The 21589-nt window shown below is 37.0% G+C and overlaps 1 protein-coding gene and 1 long non-coding RNA gene across 5 annotated transcripts in view; one reads left to right on the top strand and one right to left on the bottom strand.

Annotated features, from left to right (window-relative positions):
• Positions 1-357: 357 nt before the first annotated feature.
• On the top strand, positions 358-16430 carry LOC132345983 (uncharacterized). Its single transcript, XR_009495631.1, has 2 exons — positions 358-1368; positions 16268-16430. It is a non-coding gene; the product is annotated as an uncharacterized lncRNA (long non-coding RNA).
• Positions 16431-18020: 1590 nt separating this feature from the next.
• Positions 18021-21589, bottom strand: part of GKAP1 (G kinase anchoring protein 1) — a 92089-nt gene continuing 88520 nt past the window's right edge. For 3 of the 4 annotated variants that reach the window (XM_010808113.4, XM_010808114.4, XM_059889235.1), the window contains exons 10-12: positions 21323-21393; positions 20741-20818; positions 18023-18338 (exon numbers count right to left, since the gene is read on the bottom strand). In XM_010808113.4, the coding sequence (XP_010806415.1) occupies positions 18291-18338; positions 20741-20818; positions 21323-21393 (197 nt within the window). In that variant the 3' untranslated portion in view covers positions 18023-18290. 4 annotated transcript variants of the gene reach the window in all.

Here is a 21589-nt window from a genome sequence, read left to right on the forward strand (position 1 = left end):
AACTCTTCTGCAACCCCATAGACTGTAGCCTACCATGTTCCTCTGTCCATGGGATTCTTCCAGGCAAGCATACTGGAGTGGGTTGCCATTTCCTTCTCCAAGGGATCTTCCTGACCCAGGGATGGAACCCACATCTCCTGCATTGGCAGGCAGGTTCTTTGTCACTGAGTTACCAGGTAAGCCCAGAGGGAAAGACAGTCTTTGTTAAAAGTGGCATTTGTTTGCATAGAAAGAGGTCCTCCAAAGGGGGAATATTCCAGATATTTATATCAATACACATGATATAACTTTGGGTCTCAATTTCCTCAGCTGTAAATTGAGTAGATTGCATATATTCTTAAGATTTATTCACCCTTTAATATTCTCTGGTTCCACTGGATGCTAGACTATGAACACTTGGCTATGATGGTTTCTTTTTTAAATGACAAAGATTTTAAATTAGCCTCAAAGTTCACTCATTTCTCACTGTGAAAATCTAGAACGTTTCATGGCCTAAAGATTTGCTGGATTCATTCATCATTTATTAAGGTATTTCCATCAAGAATCCACAACATGCCACATGCAAAGTACTGTGCATACAGTATTACCAAAAGACATGATCTTAGCTCTCATAGAACTTACATTCTAGTAACACAATTAAGAACCTATAAATAATTTTAAATAAGTGCCAAAATTTCTTTAGTGAAGATGTAGTAGAGAGTAACTAATAAGTAACTTAGAACAGAATAGTGAAGAAAAGCCCCCTCGAAGGAGATGACATTTGAACTGAGACCTGAAGTATGAGAAGGAGTTATCTATTAAGAATTGAGGAAAGAGTATTGTAAGGAGAGAGAGCGTCAAGTGTGTCTTAGTCTATTTGGGCTGTTACGAGAAAAATATCATAGATTGGGTGACTTAACAATAGAAATTTATTTCTTATAGTACTAGAGACTAAGAAGTCCAAGATTAATGTGCTGGTAGATTCAGCATCTGGTGAAGACTTTCTGGGTCAAAGACAGCCTTCTCACTGTGTCCTACATGGCAGCACAGAGGGGAAGCAAACTCTCTTGTGACTCTTTAAAGGGCACTAATCCTATTCATGAGGGCTCCAACCTTATGACCTAATCACTACCCAAAGGTCCCACCCCCAAATACCATCACACTGGGGATTAGGTTTCAAAATATAAATCTGGCAGGATGGGAGAGACACAAGCTTTCGGTCCACGGTAAAGTGCAAAGGCCTGCCTGAAGTACCGAAGAGCTTAGTGTGTTCAGGCATCAAAAAAAAAAAAAAGAAAAAGAAGCCAGTGTAGCTGGAGCATTATAGTCCAAGAAGATGGGAGTAGATGGAGGGCAGCCCATGCATACAGGATCTTACATGCCACAGAGGTAGGTTTGAATTTTATTTTCCAGGCAATGCACAGTCAATGAATGACTTTATGCAGAGTGACATGGCCTGATTTATATTTTTTTAAAAATTTGCCCTGGTTGTATGTAAATGAATAGTGTGGGTAATGAGCAAAAGCAAGAAGACCAATTAGAAGGATAACCCTAGCCCAACATAGAGATAACAATGACTTGGAACAGGATGTTGGCAATGGAGCTGGAGAGATACGAGCAAACCCGAGATACATTTGGAGGGAAACTTGAGAGGACTTCCTAAGGGATGGAATGACAGAGAGGGAAAGATCCAGTGATGATAGATTTTTGACTTAAGCAGCTGCATGGGGATATTAGTATCATTTATTAAGAGAGGAAAAGTTGGGAGGGGAGGGAATAAGATGAGTTTTGAGATGTCTCTTAAATATCCAAGTGAGGATAAAGCAGTTGGATATGTAATCTATATCAACCTGGGGGAAATCAGGTTTGGAAATATAAATTTGAGAGATTATCAACATATTGCTAGTATTTTAAGCATGGTAATGGGAGGCCTGGCGTGCTGCAACTCATGGGGTTGCAAAGAGTCAGACACGACTGAGCGACTGAACTGAAGTGAATGGATTAACTTGGGGCTTCCCAGGTGACTCAGTGGTAAAGAATCCACCTGCCAATGCAGGATACACAGGTTCAATTCCTGGGTCAGGAAGATCCCCTGGAGAAGGAAATGGCAACCCACTCCAGCATTCTTGCCTGGAATATCCCATGGACAGAGGAGCTTGGGGGGCTACAATCCATGGGCTCACAAAAGAGTTGGACACAATTTAATGACTAAACAACAGTGGATGAACTCACCTAGGGTGATAATGTAGAGTGAGAGAGGCAGACAGCCAGAACTAAGTCATGGAGCACTACAATATTTACAGGTCAGAAAGGAAGATCCTACAAAGGAGACCATAGGAGTAGCAAATAAAGTAGGAAGAAAATTAGGAGTTTGATGATGTAGAAGCTGATGTATTAATTTCCTAAGGCTGTCATAACAAGTTGCTACAAATTGGTGGCTTAAAGTAACATACATGTATTCTCTCACAGTTCTGGATGCTAGAAGTCTGAAATCAAAGTGTTGGTGGAGTCATGCTTCCATGGAGGCTCTTGGGAAGAATCTTTCTTTGCCTCTTCCAGCTTCTGGTGTTTTCCTGGCAATCCTTGGTGTTCCCTGGCTTATACCTGGCATCATCCCAATCTCTTGTCTCTATTGCCATGTGGCCTTCTTCCCTATATGTTCATTTCCCTCTGTTTTCTCTCATAAACGTATCAGTCATTGGATTTAGGGCCCACTCTAATCTAGTATGAGTCATCTTAATTTGATCACATCTGCAAAGATCCTTACTCCAAATAAGGCCACATTCACAAGTATTGGGGGTTACGACTTGAAAATATCTTTAGGAAGGACACAAGTCAACCTGCTACAGCATATTGTCAGTTTGTGATCAGCATCTATTCTCAAGCCCCTCTATGCTCAAATATGTTACTCAGAAGATGGAAACTAGAGATCATGTATTCAAGAGGCCCTTTCTACAAGGGTTCTGGGTATAATTTAGGTTCCTCCATTGTGAGACTCAGGCTTGCATGGAGGCTTGAAAAGCACAGACTATGTTTCCTACAATTGTGTTTGTTAGTGTATGATTCACATTTGGGCTATGAAACAGATGTAACTTTGGTAGGGATTTCCTGTAGCTTTGTGAGACCTGGGGTAGTAGCTTTCAGAACTGAAGGTATACCACTAGCTCCCTGAAGTCCACTCTTTAATCATTTCAATGATTTTCTAAGTACCCAATTCCTGTATTTCTTTCCATTTGAAATCCTAGAATGGTTTCTGTTTTCTCTGTTGATCTCTGATAAGTAGAAAGTGTTTCAATAAGAAAGGTTATCGGTACTAAAAACCCACTAAGCGGGTAATAAAAGGTAGTTAAAATGCCCATGGAGTTTGTATTCTTTAATTTCAATTTCCATTTGTTCACTGCTAGTACAAAGTACTAGCACTAGTACAAAATACTTTGTACTACAAAGTAGTACCATTTCTCTTTGTATCTTTTTAAGTACGTTTCTTATAGGAAGCATATAGCTGGATTTTGCCTTTTGAAAGAATTAAATATGATCCGTCTTTTCATTGTGGTATTTAGGTCATTTGCATGTGATTGCCTATATTGTTAGGTTTAAGTCTGCCATCTTTTTCTATTTTTTAAAAAAACTTTGTCCCATCTGTCCTTTGTTTCCTTTTTTGGCTTTATTTTGGATAAACTGAATATTTTTAGGATTTTATCTCTTGTGTTGATTGTATTAGCCACATCTTTTTTTGTTATTTTATTAGTTGCTTTGGGGATATAGTATTTATCACAGTTTATCTTCAAATGGTTTCATATGTTAATATAAAGTATAAGAAACTTATAAAAGTGTATTTCCATTTATCCATTGCTAACTTTTGTTGTCATACTTTTTAATAAGTTCCACAAATTACTTACTAATGTGATTTATAGAGATTTATATAAAAAAGAAAAAAATCAGATATATTTACCCATGGAGTTTATTACTCTATGCTTTTAATTCCTTTATATATATCCATATTTCTATTGGCTATCATTTTCTTTCTGCATAAAAGAACTTCCTTCAGCATTTCTTGTAGTATGTCTTCTAGTGATGAATTGTTTCACCCTTTTTCTCTCTGAAATGTCGTTTTTTCTTCAGTTTTAAAAGTAATTTTTGCTAAGTATAGAATTCTAGATTGACAATTCATTTTGTTCTTTCAGTTAAGATGTAGCTCTACTGTCTTCTTACGTCTTTTGTTTATAATGAGACATCTGCTTTCAACCTCATCTTATTTTCTCTGTAAGCAATGAGTCAGTTTTTTTTTCTGGCTGCTTATAAAATTTTCTGGCACTAGATTAGACTAACTTGAGTATGATGTGCTTTGGTGTAATTTCCTTCATTTTCTTAGGCTTGAGCTTTGTTGAGCTCTTAGATAAGTGAGTTTTAATTTTTTTAATTTTTGGAAAAATTATACTTATGGTATAAGCTTCAAAAGAGCTTTGGCTTACAAAGGTTAGGAAAAAATTGCTTGGGCAGCAAAGAATAAGAAAGTCACCTCCAAATTCTGAGATCCATGGGATGTGTAAGACGAAATATCTGCTATTCAACAAGATGTCAAGGGTTACCTGTGTTCTTGGGATATCCAAGCTTCAAGTAAGATGAGATTTGTGGTAGAGTGCGGCTTATGTATACTAAACTTATATCACAGTAAGTACTACAGCAGAAAAACGGGCTTGTACCAGCATTTGAAAGATAAAAATCATATTATGCCATAAATCTTCTTGCCCTATGTAGAAGTAGCCCTCTTTTTCAATGTTTCATTTATAAAACTGTCATGAATGTCATTCATGTAGAAATAAAGTGAAAGGTCAGCTAGTCCAAAGAATCAACAATTCAAAAAATTCTAAACAACAAAAACCCAGATATTAACTATCTGAATTTAAGAACCTTGCAATTTAACATCATCCTAAATTAGGGAAATGTTTTTTCCATATAGCACAGGTCAAGAAAGTGGTTTAAAAAGTACTATAGCCATAGTGTTACTGCAATTTCAAGACATTCATTGATTATTTATAAGTCAGCAGTTGATGACAAAATGGAAATTAAGGCTAAAGCAGTTTTAAGTATTGGAATATTGTTTCTTTTTGAACTGTGATACTGGAGAAGACTCAGGAGAGTCCCTTGGATAGCAAGATCAAACCAGTCAATCCTAAAGGAAATCAATGTTCATTGGAAGGACTGATGCTGAAGCTGAAACTCCAATATTTTGGCCACCTGATGCAAAGGGCTGATCCACTGGAAAAGACCCTGATGCTGGGAAAGATTGAGGGCAGGAGGAGAAGAGGGCAAGAGAGGATGAGATGGTTGGATAGCATCATTGACTCTTAAGAATTTGAGTAAACTCCAGGAGATAGTGAAGGACAGGGAAGCCTGATGTACTGTAGTCTACAGGGCCACAAAGAGTAAGACTTGACTGAGAGACTGAACAATAACAGGTCCATCCATGTTGCTATAAATAGCATTACTTCATTTTTTATGGAAGAATAATAGTTCATACTGTATATATGTGTGTGTGTGTGTGTACACATCTTTATCCATTCATGTGAATGACACTTAAAAGTTGCTTCCATGTCTTGACTATTATGAATATCAGGGTGCATGTTCCTTTTCACATTAGAGTTTTCACCTTTTCGGAGTATGTCTCTAAGATTGAGATTGTTGGTCTATATAATAGCTCTATTTTTAGTTTTCTTGAGAAATCTCCATATTGTTCTCCATAATGGCCACACCAATTTACATTCCCACCAACAGTATAAGAGGGTTCCCTTTTCTCCATACCTTCTCCAGTATTTATTATTTGTTGACTTTTTTATGGTGGCCCTTTGTCACTGGTGTGAGGTGATACCTCATTGCAGTTTTGATTTTCAATTCTCTAATAATTAGTGATGTTGAACATCTGTTCATGTGCCTGGTGGCCATCTGTATGTCTTCTTTGGGAAAATGTATTTAGGTCTTCTGACCATTTTTGTTTGAGGTAGATGTCCTTTTCATTATAGGGGACTGGAATGCAAAAAAAAAAAAAAGAAGTCAAGAGATACCTGGAGTTACAGGCAAATTTCACCTTGTAATACAAAACAAAGTAGGTCAAAGGCTAAGAGTTTTGCCCAAGAAATGCACTGGTCATAGCAAACACCCTCTTCCATCAACACAAGAGAAGACTCTACATATGGACATCACCAGATGGTCAATACCAAAATCAGAGTGATTATATTCTTTGCAGCCAAAGATGGAGAAGCTCTATACAGTCAGCAAAAACAAGACTGGGAGCTGACTGTGGCTCAGATCATGAACTCCTTATTGCCAAATTCAGACTTAAATTGAAGAAAGTAGGGAAAACCACTAGACCATTCAGATGTGACCTAAATCAAATCCCTTACGATTATACAGCAGAAGTGACAAATAGATTCAAAGGATTAGATCTGATAGTGTGCCTGAAGAACTATGGATGCAAGTGTGTGACACTGTACAGGAGACCATCCATCAAGACCATCCCCAAGAAAAATGCAAAAAGGCAAAATGGCTGTTTGAGGAGGCCTTACAAATACCTGAGAAAAGAAAATGCAAAAGGCAAAGGAGAAAAGGAAAGATATACCCATTTGAACGGACACTTCCAAAGAACAGCAAAGGGAGATAAGAAAGCCTTTCTCAGTGATCAGTGCAAAGAAATAGAGGAAAACAACAGAATGGGAAAGACTAGAGATCTCTTTGAGAAAATCAGAGATACCAAGGGAACATTTCATGCAAAGATGGGCACAATAAAAAACAGAAATGGTATGGACCTAACAGACGCAGGAGATATTAAGACGACATGGCAAGAATACACAGAAGAACTATACAAAAAAGATCTTCATGACCCAGATGATCACGATGGTGTGATCGCTCACCTAGAGCCAGACATCCTGGAATGTGAAGTCAAGTGGGCCTTACGAAGCATCACTACCAACAAAGCTAGTGGAGGTGATAGATTCCAGTTGAGCTATTTCAAATCCTAAGAGATGATGTTGTGAAAGTGCTGCACTCGATATGCCAGCAAATTTGGAAAACTCAGCAGTGGCCACGCGACTGGAAAAGGTCAGTGTTCATTCCAATCTCAAAGAAAGGCAATGCCAAAGAATGTTCAAACTACCACACAATTGCACTCATCTCACACGCTAGTAAAGTAATGCTCAAATTCTCCAAGCCAGGCTTCAGAAGTACATGAACCGTGAGCTTCCAGATGTTCAAGCTGGATTTAGAAAAAGCAGAGGAGCCAGTAATCAAACTGCCAACATCCGTTGGATCATCAAAAGAGCAAGAGAGTTTCAGAAAAACATCTACTTCACTTTAGTGACTATGCCAAAGCCTTTGACTGTGTGGATCACAATAAACTGTGGAAAATTCTTAAAGAGAAGGGAATACCAGACCATCTGACCTGCCTCCTGAGAAATCTGTACACAGGTCAAAAAGCAACAGTTAGAACTGGACATGGAACAACAGACTGGTTCCAAATCGGGAAAGGAGGATGTCAAGGCTGTATATTGTCACCCTCCTTATTTAACATATGCAGAGTACATTATGAGAAACGCTGGAATGGATGAAGCACAAGCTGGAATCAAGATTGCTGGGAGAAATATCAGTAACGTCAGATATGCAGATTACACCACCCTTAGGGCAGAAAGCGAAGAACTAAAGAGACTCTTAATGAAAATAAAGAGGAGAGTGAAAAAGTTGGCTTAAAGCTCAACATTCAGAAAACTAAGATCATGGCATCTGGTCCCATCACTTCATGGCAAATAGATGGGGAAACAATGGAAACAGTGACAAACTTTATTTTGGGGGGCTCCAAAATCACTGCAGATGGTGATTGAAGTCATGAAATTAAAAGACGCTTGCTCCTTGGAAGAAAAGTTACGACCAACCTAGACAGCATATTAAAAAGCAGAGACATTACTTTGCCAACAAAAGTCCATCTAGTCAAAGCTATGGTTTTTCCAGTAGTCATGTATAGATGTGAGAGTTGGACTATAAAGAAAGCTTGAGCACAGAGGAATTGATGCTTTTGAACTGTGTGTTGGAGAAGACTCTTGAGAGTCCCTTGGACTGCAAGGAGATCCAACCAGTCCATTCTAAAGGAAATCAGTCCTGAATATTCATTGGAAGGACTGATGCTAAAGCTGAAACTCCAATACTTTGGCCACCTGATGCAAAGAACTGACTCATTGGAAAAGACCCTGATGCTGGGAAAGATTGAAAGCGGGAGAAAGGGACGATAAAGGATGAGTTGGTTGGATGGCATCACTGACTCAGTGGACATGAGTTTGAGTAAGCTTCAGGAGTTGGTGATGGACAGGTAAGCCTGGAGTGCTGCAGTCCATGGGGTCACAAAAAGTCGGATACGACTGAGCAACTGAACTGATATGAGCTGTCCATATGTTTTTGAAATTAATCCTTTGTTGGCTGCATCATTCACAAATATTTTCTCCCAGTTCATAGGTTATCTTTTCATTTCCCTACTTTATTTTTTTTGCTGTACAAAAGCTTATGTTTGATTAGGTCTCATTTTTAATTTTTACTTCTATTTCTTTTGACTTGGGAGACTGTAGATACAACTTCTTGATAAAAGATAGAGCACAGACTTCATGGGCAAATTAGAGGAAGGGGCTGCTAAGAATATTTGTGTGTGATGATTACACACACACACACACACACACACACACACTCTTCCCCTAAGTCTGTTTTTGTTCTGCTTTTTAGCCGAATAGTGAACATGACTGGCTGCAGTTCTCAAGTCATTGGAGAACTGACTCACCATAATATCCCATGGTAATATTGTTTGTTATCATATAGGCATAAAAGGCTGATACTATAACATTTAGAAATAAGCAGGAAAAAAACCTATTCTGACCAAACAATATTAACAAAAATCCCTTTTCTCTTACATAAGTCTAGATGTTAAATAGTATAAGTAGCACAATTCTTCATAGAAACCAAAGATGTCTCAATATCAGGCAACTAGACAACATTATGTTTGGTAACATTATAATCACCGGCTCAAAACGAACCACACTGTTAAAGAAGACTAACCTCAACTATATTTGTTGGCTATTTTTTTCTCCAGCAATACCTGCTTTAATGACAGGCCCTTAAATGAGTTATTTAAAAATGTCAACTTACATACAGGTGGTCAATAAACACATGAGGAGATGCTTCAGTTCAGTTGCTCAGTCGTGTCCGACTCTTTGCAACCTGATGAATCGCAGCTTAACATTGCTCATTATTCAGTTCAGTTCAGTCACTCAGTCGACTCTTTACGACCCCTTGCATCACAGCACGCTAGGCCTCCCTGTCCATCACCAACTCTCGGAGTTTACTCAAACTCATGTCTATCGAGCTGGTGATGCCATCCAGCCATCTCATCCTCTGTCGTCCCCTTCTCCTCCTGCCCCCAATCCCTTCCAGCATCAGAGTCTCTTCCAATGAGTCAACTCTTTGCATGAGGTGGCCAAAGTGTTGGAGTTTAAGCTTTAGTATCAGTCCTTAGAGAAATGCAAATCAAACCTACAGTGAGGCATGACCTCACACCAATCAGAATGGCCATCATCAAAAAATATACAAATAATAAATGCTGGAGAGGATGCAGAGAGAAGGGAAACCTCCTGCACTGTTAGTGGGAATGTAAACTGATATAGCCATTATGGAAAACAGTATGGAGATTCCTTTAAAAACTAGGAATAAATCTACCATATGACCCAGCAATCCCACTACTCAGCACATACACTGAGAAAAACCACAATTCTGAAAGACACATGTACCCCAAAGTTCACTGCAGCAGTATTTACAATAGCCAGGACATGGAAGCAACCTAGATGCCATCAACAGATGAATGGATAAAGAAGTTGTGGTACATTTATACAATGGAATATTACTCAGCCATAAAAAGGAACGAATTTGAGTCAGTGGTAGTGAGGTAGATGAACCTAGAGCCTCTTCAACAGTGAAGTAAGTCAGAAAGAGAAAACAAGTATCGTGTATTAAGCCATATATATGCAGTCAAGAAAAATGTTACTGATGAACTAGTAGAGAAGGGACTTGTGAACACAGTAGGGAAGCTGAGGATGGGACAGATTGAGAAAGTAGCAATGACATATATACACTATCATGCGTAAAATAGCTACTGAGAAGTTGCTAAATAACACAGGGAGCCCAGCCTGGTGCTCTGTGATGACCTAGAGGGATGGGATGGGGGGAGTGGAGGCGGCTCAGGAGGGAAGGGATACATATAATCATGAGTGATTAGTGTTGTAGAGCAGCGTGCATGCTCAGCCCTGTCCGATTCCTTGCAGCCACATGGACTATAGGCCACCAGGCTCATCTGTCCATGGGATATTCCAGGAAAGAAGACTGGAGTGGGTTGCCATTTCCTTCTCCAGGGGATCTTCCTGACCCAGGGATTGAACCCACACTTCCCTAATATCTCACCTGGTAAGGAATCCACCCGCAATGCAAGAGACCCCGGTTTGATTCCTGGGTAGGAAAGATCCCCTGGAGGAGGGATAGGCTACGCACTCCAGTATTCTTGTACTTCCCTTGTGGCTCAGCTGGTAAAGAATCCGCCTGCAATGGGGGAGTTCAGTTCAGTTCAGTCGCTCAGTTGTGTCCAGCTCTTTGCAACCCCAAGAATCGCAGCACGCCAGGCCTCCCTGTCCATCACCAACTGCCAGAGTCTACCCAAACCCAAGTCCATTGAGTCGGTGATGCCATCCAACCATCTCATCCTCTGTCATCTCCTTCTCCTCCTGCCCTCAATCTTTCCTAGCATCAGGGTCTTTTCCAATGAGTCAGCTCTTCACATCAGGTAGCCAAAGTACTGGAGTTTCAGCTTCAACATCAGTCCTTCCAATGAACACCCAGGACTGATCTGCTTTAGGATGGACTGGCTGGATCTCCTTGCAGTCCAAGGGACTCTCAAGAGTCTTCTCTAACACCACAGTTCAAAAGCACTGGGGGAGACCTGGGTTCAATCCCTGGGTTGGGAAGATCCCCTGGAGAAGGGAAAGGCTATCGACTCCAGTATTCTGGCCTGGAGTATTCCATGGAGTCCATGGGGTGGGCAAAGAGTCAGACACAACTGAGCAACTTTCACACTTCACACTCCTGCATTAGCAGGCAGATACTGAGCAATTGGGGAAGCCCCACTGTACAGCAGAAACCAACACAAAATTGGAAAGAAATTTTTCACCAATTAAAAACAAATTTTTTTAAAGAACAAATTTTACTAACAAATTGGAAAAAGAAATTTTAAAAAATAGCAACTCTGTATCTGAAATCAACTTTTTGTACTATAAACAGTAATTATAAGTCCATTAAGGAAATAGAAAAAATAGAATTTTTATTTTTCCTTTTCCAGGGATATGATAAACCAGCTTATTTAGACAAACTTTTCTGTTTGAAAAGCTAAAAGGTTGACGGACTTCTTAAAAGCACTGAAGGCCAAACAAAGGAAGAGGTCAGGAAGTCAGTCACTGAAAGAAAATGAGAAAAATCATCCGAAATAAAGTTTGTCAGACTGGGATTTTTAAAAACAGCGTACTATGCTGTTTAGAAAACATCTATTTAAAAACTAATGTGGATATAATACTGGATGAAATACTTTTAAGGCAAAAAAACATATTAGTGACAGTCACTTTGTAAAAATAAAATCACCAAGAATAGAAAGCAATTTTAAATTTGTATGTACCTCAAAAGTAGAACTGACAAACATTTTTAAAAAGTAGACAAATCCACAATCACTGTTAGATTTCAGCATATGTGTCTCAATAACTGATAGAAAAAAGCACAGAGAATAATTAAGGATATAGAAGATTTGAAGAAAGTCAATCTAATTGTACATTGTAGAATACTGCACCCAACAACTGCATAATACATATCCTTTTTGAGCCCACAAATAACATATACTAGTTAGATGATATATTGGTGCGTGAAGCATATCTTAACAAATTTCAAAGTACTAAAATCAGATTATGTTTACTTATTCCATATATCATGTGCAGTTGTATGCTAATTGTATCTCAATAAAGTTATAAAAATTAATTTTATATAAAATTGTATAATCACTACGTATTACGTACAGTGAGGTATCAAGGAGAAAATTATGTCTTCCTTAACCAGTTCAGAGTAGGGAGCATACCATAATTTATACAATAAAATAATTCACATTTTAGTTTTTAATACGCATATCAAAAAACTAATTTTTGAATAGATGTCACTAATAAACTTCTAAAGTTCTGAAATTTTTTGAATGAGAAGTATAACAAGGGAAACATCAAGCTAGGAAAATCATCAAAAGGAAAGGAAATCATCAAGCAAGGAAAAATCATCAAAATTGATTACAATTTTACAAGTTTTGTTGCAGCCTCACAGTCATTTTGATTCACAAAGCCGCCTTCCCTGGTTCAGTTCTATTATAGTGAAGAGTCCTAGATTAAAAAACAAAACCTCCATGTCCAGGAGATGTTGTATATTAACACAATTCAGTTGAACATGTCAAAAAAATAAATGTTATTATAACCTACTTCCATAACAGGAAATTATTTAACACAAATCCAAGCAGTAGTATTTTTTCTTTTTAATTATAAAAAAATGGTATGTTAGATAAAATTTAGGGGGAAAACCCATCCATACTTCTCCATATTCCCCCATCCCAACACAAGCAGTTTTATTTGGGAATTACTACTTTCTAATTTATCCATATACATATATATATTTTCACATTAGCTATAATGAGTGTACAAATTTTTATTTTGTCTTTGTACTTAAACTTTGTTCAAGATATTCAATGTTTTTACAGTTATTCAAATTATACCTTTTTAAAAGGCTACATAGTAATCCCATTGATGTGTTATCATTAATTTATATTAGGCACTGAAACTATGCATCTGGGTTACTCCATGGTTCCCTGTTATACTTACTGTTCTACCTGTATAGATCTTTTAAAGTTTATTCTTCTCTCAAACTGTTTTCTTAGGATCAATTATCCAATATTGGGAAGCAGTGGGTATAAACATTTTTCTGGCTCCTGAAACATATTACTATAGTGCTTTTCCAAAAGGCAGAAATCTAAGTACAAGGTTGCTAGTAGTACATATGGGCATCTACTTCATAAAAACCATACTCGAAGTGTTAACTTTAAGTAAATAACATTTTAAATTCAATTAAAAATTTACCCCAGGACAATCCCTCAGTAATTTACAGACTTTGGAGGATCGTTCACTTTCTGTCTGTTGCTTCAGGAATTATTTCTTCATTGAAGTTTACTAATGTCTGATCACAAAATCATTTTATATTTCTTTTTTAAGCCCTTGAGTTCTGCTTAACCATTCTTAAACTGTTATATGGAAAAGGCAATAACTCCATTAATAGAAACCAGCTTAATTTAGAATTAAACTATGAATCAAACAGTGTTGATAAGGAAACCAAATTACACAATGGCAAATAAATACCTAGAGCTTCCCAAGTGGCTTAGTGGTAAAGAATCTGCCTGCAATGCAAATTTATCTTATAAAATGTAATTATTGAATGTTTTTATCTTTTATTAAAAGTTACAAAAATAATGTTTATTGTAAAATAGTACAGAAGTATACACTATCACTTGTGATAAATTTAATGATGGAAACACTCCATAACTGATAGCAATCCTGCAAAAATTTTGCCAGAATGTTGTCTTAAAGACAAATTGCCGTGTACTTTATAAAATGTCCCACTCAAAACAACCAAAATGCATTTGTTTGACGTATGTATTGAGTTTCTCTGCTCAAGTGGTAGTTGGTATCCAAGTTGGATGCTACACAATTAGCATCACCTTGGGAGTTTAAGAAATATTTATTTCTGGACCCCACTTTTCACCGATTCTGATGAATTAGTATTGGATGAGGCACAGGTGTTGGTACTTTTTCTTTTATAAATCTCCCAGGTGATTTTAGGGCTTCTCTGGTGGCTCAGTGGTAAAGAATCCACCTGCAATGCAGGAGATGTGGGTTGTATCCTTGGGTTGGGAAGATCCCCTGGAGAAGGAGATGGCAACCCACTCCAGAATTCTTTCCTGGGAAAGCTCATGGACGGAGGAGCCTGGCAGGCTACAGGGTATGGGGATGCAAAAGAGTCAGACACAACTTAGCGACTAAACAACAACAACAACAAAGTAAATACTTAATTGATGAGCTCTGAAGCAAGCCCACTATTCCCCTGCTGCTGCTGCTGCTAAGTCGTGTCTGACTCTGTGCGACCCCACAGACGGCAGCCCACCAGGCTCCCCCGTCCCTGGGATTCTCCAGGCAAGAACACTGGAGTGGGTTGCCATTTCCTTCTCCAATGCATGAAAGTGAAAAGTGAAAGTGAAGTCGCTTAGTCGTGTCCAACTTGTAGCGACCCCATGGACTGCAGCTCACCAGGCTCCTCCGCCCATGGGATTTTCCAGGCAAGAGTACTGGACTGGGTTGCCATTGCCTTCTCTGACCATTCCCCTAGTCTCATTCTTTTCTTAACTGGCTCCTTTTGTTTCATGAACATATTGTCATAAAAGTCTACTCAGTCTTAAATTTAAACTGACCAACCCTCACTCAATTCTGTAGTCCCTTCAAAGCACCTTGGAGCCCCTGTCTTGTAACTGCCAAAAAGTGTTACAGTTTTTTCCCTCAATGCCTTGCTCTGTGCCACTGAAAAAGCTATTCTGAAGGTCATATTCTTTAGTTGTTAAATTGAATAGTTATCCTCAGTCATAACTTGAGACCTCTATGCAACATTCATTACCACATGTCCCACCCTTCTCACCTGTTTCCTTCCAGTCTGCTCTCAGCAGTATTTCTCTTCAAAACCTTCTTCCTTTGGGCGTATCAACTATTTATACAACTTAATTGTAGATGGATCCCAAATCTGTAACTCCAGCCTTCCTTCAAAGGACCAGATCTGTATTTCCAACTTCTTGGACTCTCTACTTTCAGATACTCTGTAGGCAAAGCCAGCTATCAGTGTACCCTACTAATGGCACTCGCACTCTTACTCTCATTTAGGCTTGAGGTCTTGTTTTCACCTCTGATGCCCTTGTTCTTTTCCTCTACCCCAGTTTGTTAGATTCCACCCTGAGAATGTTTTTTATCTCATTTTCTGAATCCCACCGCCACCTCCCTAGATCAGATCCTCTTTACCTCCTGTTTCTACTATTATAAAAGCTTCCTTGATATTTCCAAATTTATTCTTCAATAATTCCTATTACATCATTGCCTTTTCAATCTTCTTAAAGGACAACTTTGATTACATCACTTCGCTGTATATAAACTTTTAATGGTTTCCACATGCCTACCAAATTATGCATAGATTTCTTAATCTAAAATTTCAGATGAAGGGTAGCTATCCCCAAACAACCTTTCTGGCTATCTCATTACTTTCCTATGCTCCAGGGAAAATGAAGACACTCAATTTTCTCAACCCATGCCTTGCTATCTTTCTATTCCCTGAACACATACATTGCTTTTCCTTTACCCCACTTTTAAATTTTTCCTTTCTCATCAAACAACCTCTGCCCTTTAAAACTCTTTGGGAAAGCTACCTATTAACCAGTTAAAACATTATTGTTTTAATAAGAATATAAAATACACTGAACAAAGATACTCTCTTACTTCCATATAATTGTTATGCAATCTACTGTATTCTATCTTGAATTTTAGTTATTTATGTGCTATGCTTTTATTCATATTAGACAGAAAATAATTTGAAGGTAAAAATGACATCTTACACAGTTTTTACCCAATACTTTCACTAGCTGTTCTCAATTGATACCAAATTTCATGCTGCAATTTCATGCATATTTAGTATGAGCCAAGGCCATACAGCTATACAGGGACTTGAACACAGCTGTAGTTCATGAGTGTTGGCTATTACTAACACACTATAGAAAATGTAAAAGATCCCATAGAAGGTATCTAAAATATTTAAAATAATAACATGTATTTTCTTCTGTACCCCAATAACAATTTGAATATATCATTATTTACTGGAATATTTTATGAATATTTCTTCATATTTCTATTTTCTTCCAATTCATTGTGGACATATTTATATCTCTAGTACTTAGCACAGTGCCTAGCACATAATAAGCTATCAATAATTTCACTGAACATTCAGAAAATAGAAAAGAATCTGAGGAATGGTATTTAATTACACAGAATGCCTGATAAATCAAACAGAATAATTCATTAACCGATCACTGACTGTCTTTTCTATCTCTTACTAGATAAAGCTTTTTCTGTTGATACACTGGCCTGGAAGTAATAGATTATCCATAGGAGTGGATACATAAATCAAGGAAAAAAAATTCAGGGGGGAAAACAAAGTCATGAATGCAGTTCTCCTGAGAATAAATGAAATTTTCTACGTGCCCAGGTGATTTTAAACTATATACACACTAGTTGTCGTCTTTTAGTCGCCAAGTCATGTCCGACTCTTTGCAAATCCATGGATGGTAGCCAGGCTCCTCTGACCATGGAATCCAGGTAAGAATACTGGAGTGGGTTGCCATTTCTTTCTCCAGGGCATCTTCCCAACCCAGAGACTGAACCCACATCTCGCGTTGCAGGCAGATTCTTTACTGTTGAGCCACCAGTGAAGTCTGATATTCACACTAGTAGAAAACGGCATATTTATTGAAATATGTGCCAGGCACTGTGCTAGATGTTAGATAATGTGCCAAATGGATAGTGTACAGGTAGATAATCAAAAGCAGATGAGAATATGATGGGCACTGGTAATTCAATTATAATGGAAACTATTCAAGTTCTATTGAATAGCTTGTTTATATAAGTCAACATGAGAAATTTGATTTTATTCATCACTGGGTAGAAAAATATGGTATCATGGATTACCAAATATAATTAATTAATTAGGTTGTGATGGTACCTATTCTTAATCAAAGGTAAATTAGAGGGAAATTATCTTCGAAATCTTTACTACTTTACCAATTAATTAAATAAATAATTATTTAACATCTACTCTGTGCCACATTGAGAACAGTAAGTCACAGTTCTTTGCAAGGTTCATGTAACCTGATGGAAGAAGCCAGACATGTAAGTAATGATGACATAAAGTATTTTTCCTGAAGACTGTCATGAAGTGGAGTCTTTCTTATAATGCTGGTTTTGGAGGCCAGTACCAATATTTACATGTTTATCTTTGTTATAAAACAAAAAAACTCTCTATATTTTAATGAATCATATTTGTATTTCACTGACTACACTAAAAAAAAGTTCAATCCCATAAACTACTAATTGATTATACTAATGAAAAGTCTATCTTCACTCCCCCCCAATCAACACCCTTCCTATTCTCAGTGTGTCACATTTTGGTCCTCAAGTCAGACTATTCTTTACATAAATATTTCTGCCCAGATTTTGCTTCTTCTGCCTGGGATGCTTCTCAAAAAATTTACAGAAAAGGTATCCACCCTCCAAAAACCATCTCATGCAAGTTTTCTCAATTTCCAAACAATGTGAAATCACACTCTAATATGTATGGTAATTATTTTTGGTAATCATTCCTACCCCCATCTTCTGTTTTGCCTGAACATAGGCCATTTGGCAATATATTGTATGTCCTATTGGAGAAGGCAATGGCACCCCACTCCAGTACTCTTGCCTGGAAAATCCCATGGACAGAGGAGCCTGGTAGGCTGCAGTCCATGGGGTCGCTACGAGTTGGACATAACTGAGCGACTTCACTTTCACTTTTCACTTTCATGCATTGGAGAAGGAAATGGCAACCCACTCCAGTGTTCTTGCCTGGAGAATCCCAGGGACGGGAGAGCCTGGTGGGCTGCTGTCTATGGGGTCGCACAGAGTCGGACACGACTGAAGTGACTTAGCTTAGCTTAGCTTATAAGGTTCAGGATGGACAAAGTGCCAAGCAAATATTCAGTGAAATCCAAGTAACTGATTGTGCTATGAACAAAAACCACACTTTCACATTGTTTCTGAAATTTAAAAAACCAAACATATTAATGGAAGAGTAAATTTTATTGACTGATGAAAAACTAAAGTGATAAGAAGTATGAATAGTATACAATAATCAGTTTTTGCTGGAATTCTATTTTTATTATTTTCACTTTAAGCCAAAAGGACATAAAATTATAGACTGTTAGTGAGCTAATCATTTTAAATTTCAACAAAAACTGCATAGTTCAGCAGTTGCACAGCATTAAATATATACATTTTTGCAAAACCCTGAAAGTTTTCCTTTTGTGTTGACCTCAAAGGCTAATGGAATCACCTACACTGGTCGGATTCAGAGTTTCTTTTCCCTTTTCTGCCACCCTGCAAAGAGAAATAGGGTAAATTATTTAGAAAGTAACATTTTGGAGGGAATTTTCCTTTTAAGAATAAATGAGATCAAAGGCATTTTTGACTATGAAAAGAAAGGAACTTCTTTTTGAGTTTGTTGCAAATTTGAATTATCAGATATCAATGGTTAAAGTAGGTGGTAGAAAACAGCTATCTATTTGAATTAGTCTGGATTTACTATGATTACCAGTATCTTGTCTTTTAGAGTTCATCTGCACTGTCCAAGATCTTTTTAAAAAATAAAAATTTTGATCAATGCTAAAATAAACAACTTGCTCCACATGGTCAGCAAATTTGGGGAATTGCTTCTGGTAATCCAATTTCCAATCCAAGTGTTGTATAGTTCTGTTCATGTAAGACAGCATTAGAAATCTGATTTTGTTCATCAATGGCTTGAAAAGATATTACACTTTTCATATTGTTCAGTGACATATAAAAATCTATTTAATTTGCCCCAAATGAAACTCTATCAATGGTACTTAACTTGAGCCAAAGAAAGAGAAAGGTAGCTTAAAAGACAGAAAGTAATTTTTCATTAATTACTTTTAATGTAACATTTTCTGCCTTACTCTGATTCAAAAAGCAAATATTTATTTTAAAAATATGAAAAGCACAAAGGTACAAAAAAGAGAATTTAATCATCCATAACTATTCTACCCTCCATTTTAACCATAAATAATGCTTTGATGGGGGCTTCCCTGGTGGCTCAGTTGGTAAAGAATCTGCCTGAAGTGGGAGATCTGGGTTTGATCCCTGTGTTGGGAAGAACCCCTGGAGAAGGGAATGGCTACCCACTCTAGTATTCTTGCCTGGAGAATTCCATGGACAGAGGAGCCTGGCAGGCTACAGTCCATGGTCTCACAAAGAATCAGACATGACTGAGTGACTAACACTAATAGTAAAGGTATTTATAATAATTTAATAATTTTTCATTTTTATAAACTATGGCAAAGATACCTAAACTTAATCACTAGAATCACCTAAGTAGTAATATTTTAAAAATTCTGATGCCCAGACTTTGTCCCAACCTATTTATTTATGATAATTAGGAGTGGGCTGAACAATCTGTAATTCAAAAAGTTCCCAAGAGATTCTGATGATCAGCCAAATTTGGGAATGATTTGCCTGTGAAAGTACATTTCTCAGAGTGGTGGTTATATGAGGGGCACAAGGAACCCAGACCCATTTAATAATGTTGGCAGCTTCTCTTGTTCCATCCTTTTTCTGCCTATAACTTCCCTCCCAGAGTTCAAAAACATATCTATACCAACCTTCTTTTAAAAAAAAAAATCAAATAAACAATTCTATTATTCACTCCTAAACAAATAAAAGTTTTGAAAAGATTTATCCACAGGAAAAAATCTGAAGAGATTATGTAAAACTTGAGATGTATAATGACAGGTATTAAGAACAAGATTTATTTCCTGACAGCAGGGAAATAAAAAATAAAGTTACTAAAAAACTTTCTACAAGGTAGATATTCACTATATATATTTACCAATGTTATACAGCTTAAAACTCTAACTTCACTTCTAAACAAGAGTTTTTTAAAAATAATAATAATTCAACAATCCTTTTCAGAGCTTCCCAGACAAAGGGAATCTTCCTTCCTGGACTGATGAGATGTCAAAAGCTGGAGCTAAACAACTTTTATGTTCTCTAGTCCACCAGTAGTGGCTTTCAAACTTTTTTGACTATGACTCCACACTAATTAACTCATTTTATATCATGACATAGACACACATACATATGTATACACAAATATATATATGTTTGTATATATTCACACATGTACACATATACTGAAAGAAAGCCATGACATTATTTATGGCTTCATCCAGAAAAAAATACTCAATGCCAGCTTGTAAATGCAGAAGAAACGATAGAATTAGAAAAATCACTCTTTTGCAACTACCAAAATAATAACTGTTATAAATATCATCAATGGATGCTAAAACCATTGAGTAAAAAGAAAAGAATATTCACACAATCTCAAACTATAATATCACATTTTATTGATTACAAAGGGGGAAGATATCTTTATCATAAGATATCTAAAAGATATTGCTGTACCCAAGTGGTCAAACTTACAATGTAACGGGATAAACATCATTATGTACCTTCCCTCAATAGGATGCACTGGCACATACACCACATCATCTATGTAGCACCAAAGACCATGTTGAACTACTTTAGATATTACTGTATATACCAATATCTAGAATTAACATTTTCTAATATGTAAACTAGATAACCAGTAATAACAAATTTGGTGAATAAATTATGGCCTAAGAATAAAATAGTACATTTATCCTCATATGTATATACCTATTCTAAATGTATTATTTGTGATGAAAACACTTATAAAAGCATACCTGATATTTGGCTAATTCTGCTTGTAACACTTTCACTTTAGATCTTTCTTGTTCTAATGCAGCATGAAGTGAAGTTACCTATAACCAAATATTCAATTAAAAGAGACTTTTTTGATCAATACTCTTTATTTCTTAACACTTACTCGCAATGATGATTTTTGATTACTAGATTAATGAGTATCAGAAGAGAACCTCTCTCCCCACATACAACTTCAATTAGGCATTTTGCTCAGCTGTATATTATAAAGACAGGCAGGACCAGTTCACTGTTCTAAGACAAGACCACAGGATAAGGATGGGAAGGGGAGAAAATCAAGTATATGAACACGGTAAATTGTACCTGCCCTTTCTATGTCTATATTCATAGTCCACATCAACTAAAATACAACCTTATCTTCCCCTATTCTTTAGGACACATACACCTCTCTTAGCACAGTAAACAGAATCTTCATTCATTTGTTACAGCATGGCACAGTGATAATGAAGTATGGTTTAAAACATTTTTTTGCAGTGCTGAAGGGCTGTATTTTTGTTTAGTCAAGTTTCCTAATTCAGGACAAAAGAATAAATAGTTTTCCTTACCTGTATTGTTAGCTCATTCTTGATACTTTGTGATTCATCAACTTGCAGAAGTATTTCTGCTTTATCTTTCACTGACAAAAAAGGAAAAACAGCAGTATAATCTTTCCAATCACTCAGATACTTTAATAATACTTTCGGTGAACCAAGATAGCAGCGCAGTCAGGCAAAGATTAAATTGTCCTCATACTTAATGACTGTATTCCTGAACCTATATATACCTCTTTATTTCCACTGGTAAATTCTGATCATTATTATCACCACAGCAGT

This window comes from Bos taurus, chromosome 8 (assembly GCF_002263795.3).
Source record: "Bos taurus isolate L1 Dominette 01449 registration number 42190680 breed Hereford chromosome 8, ARS-UCD2.0, whole genome shotgun sequence".
Lineage (NCBI taxonomy): Eukaryota > Metazoa > Chordata > Mammalia > Artiodactyla > Bovidae > Bos > Bos taurus.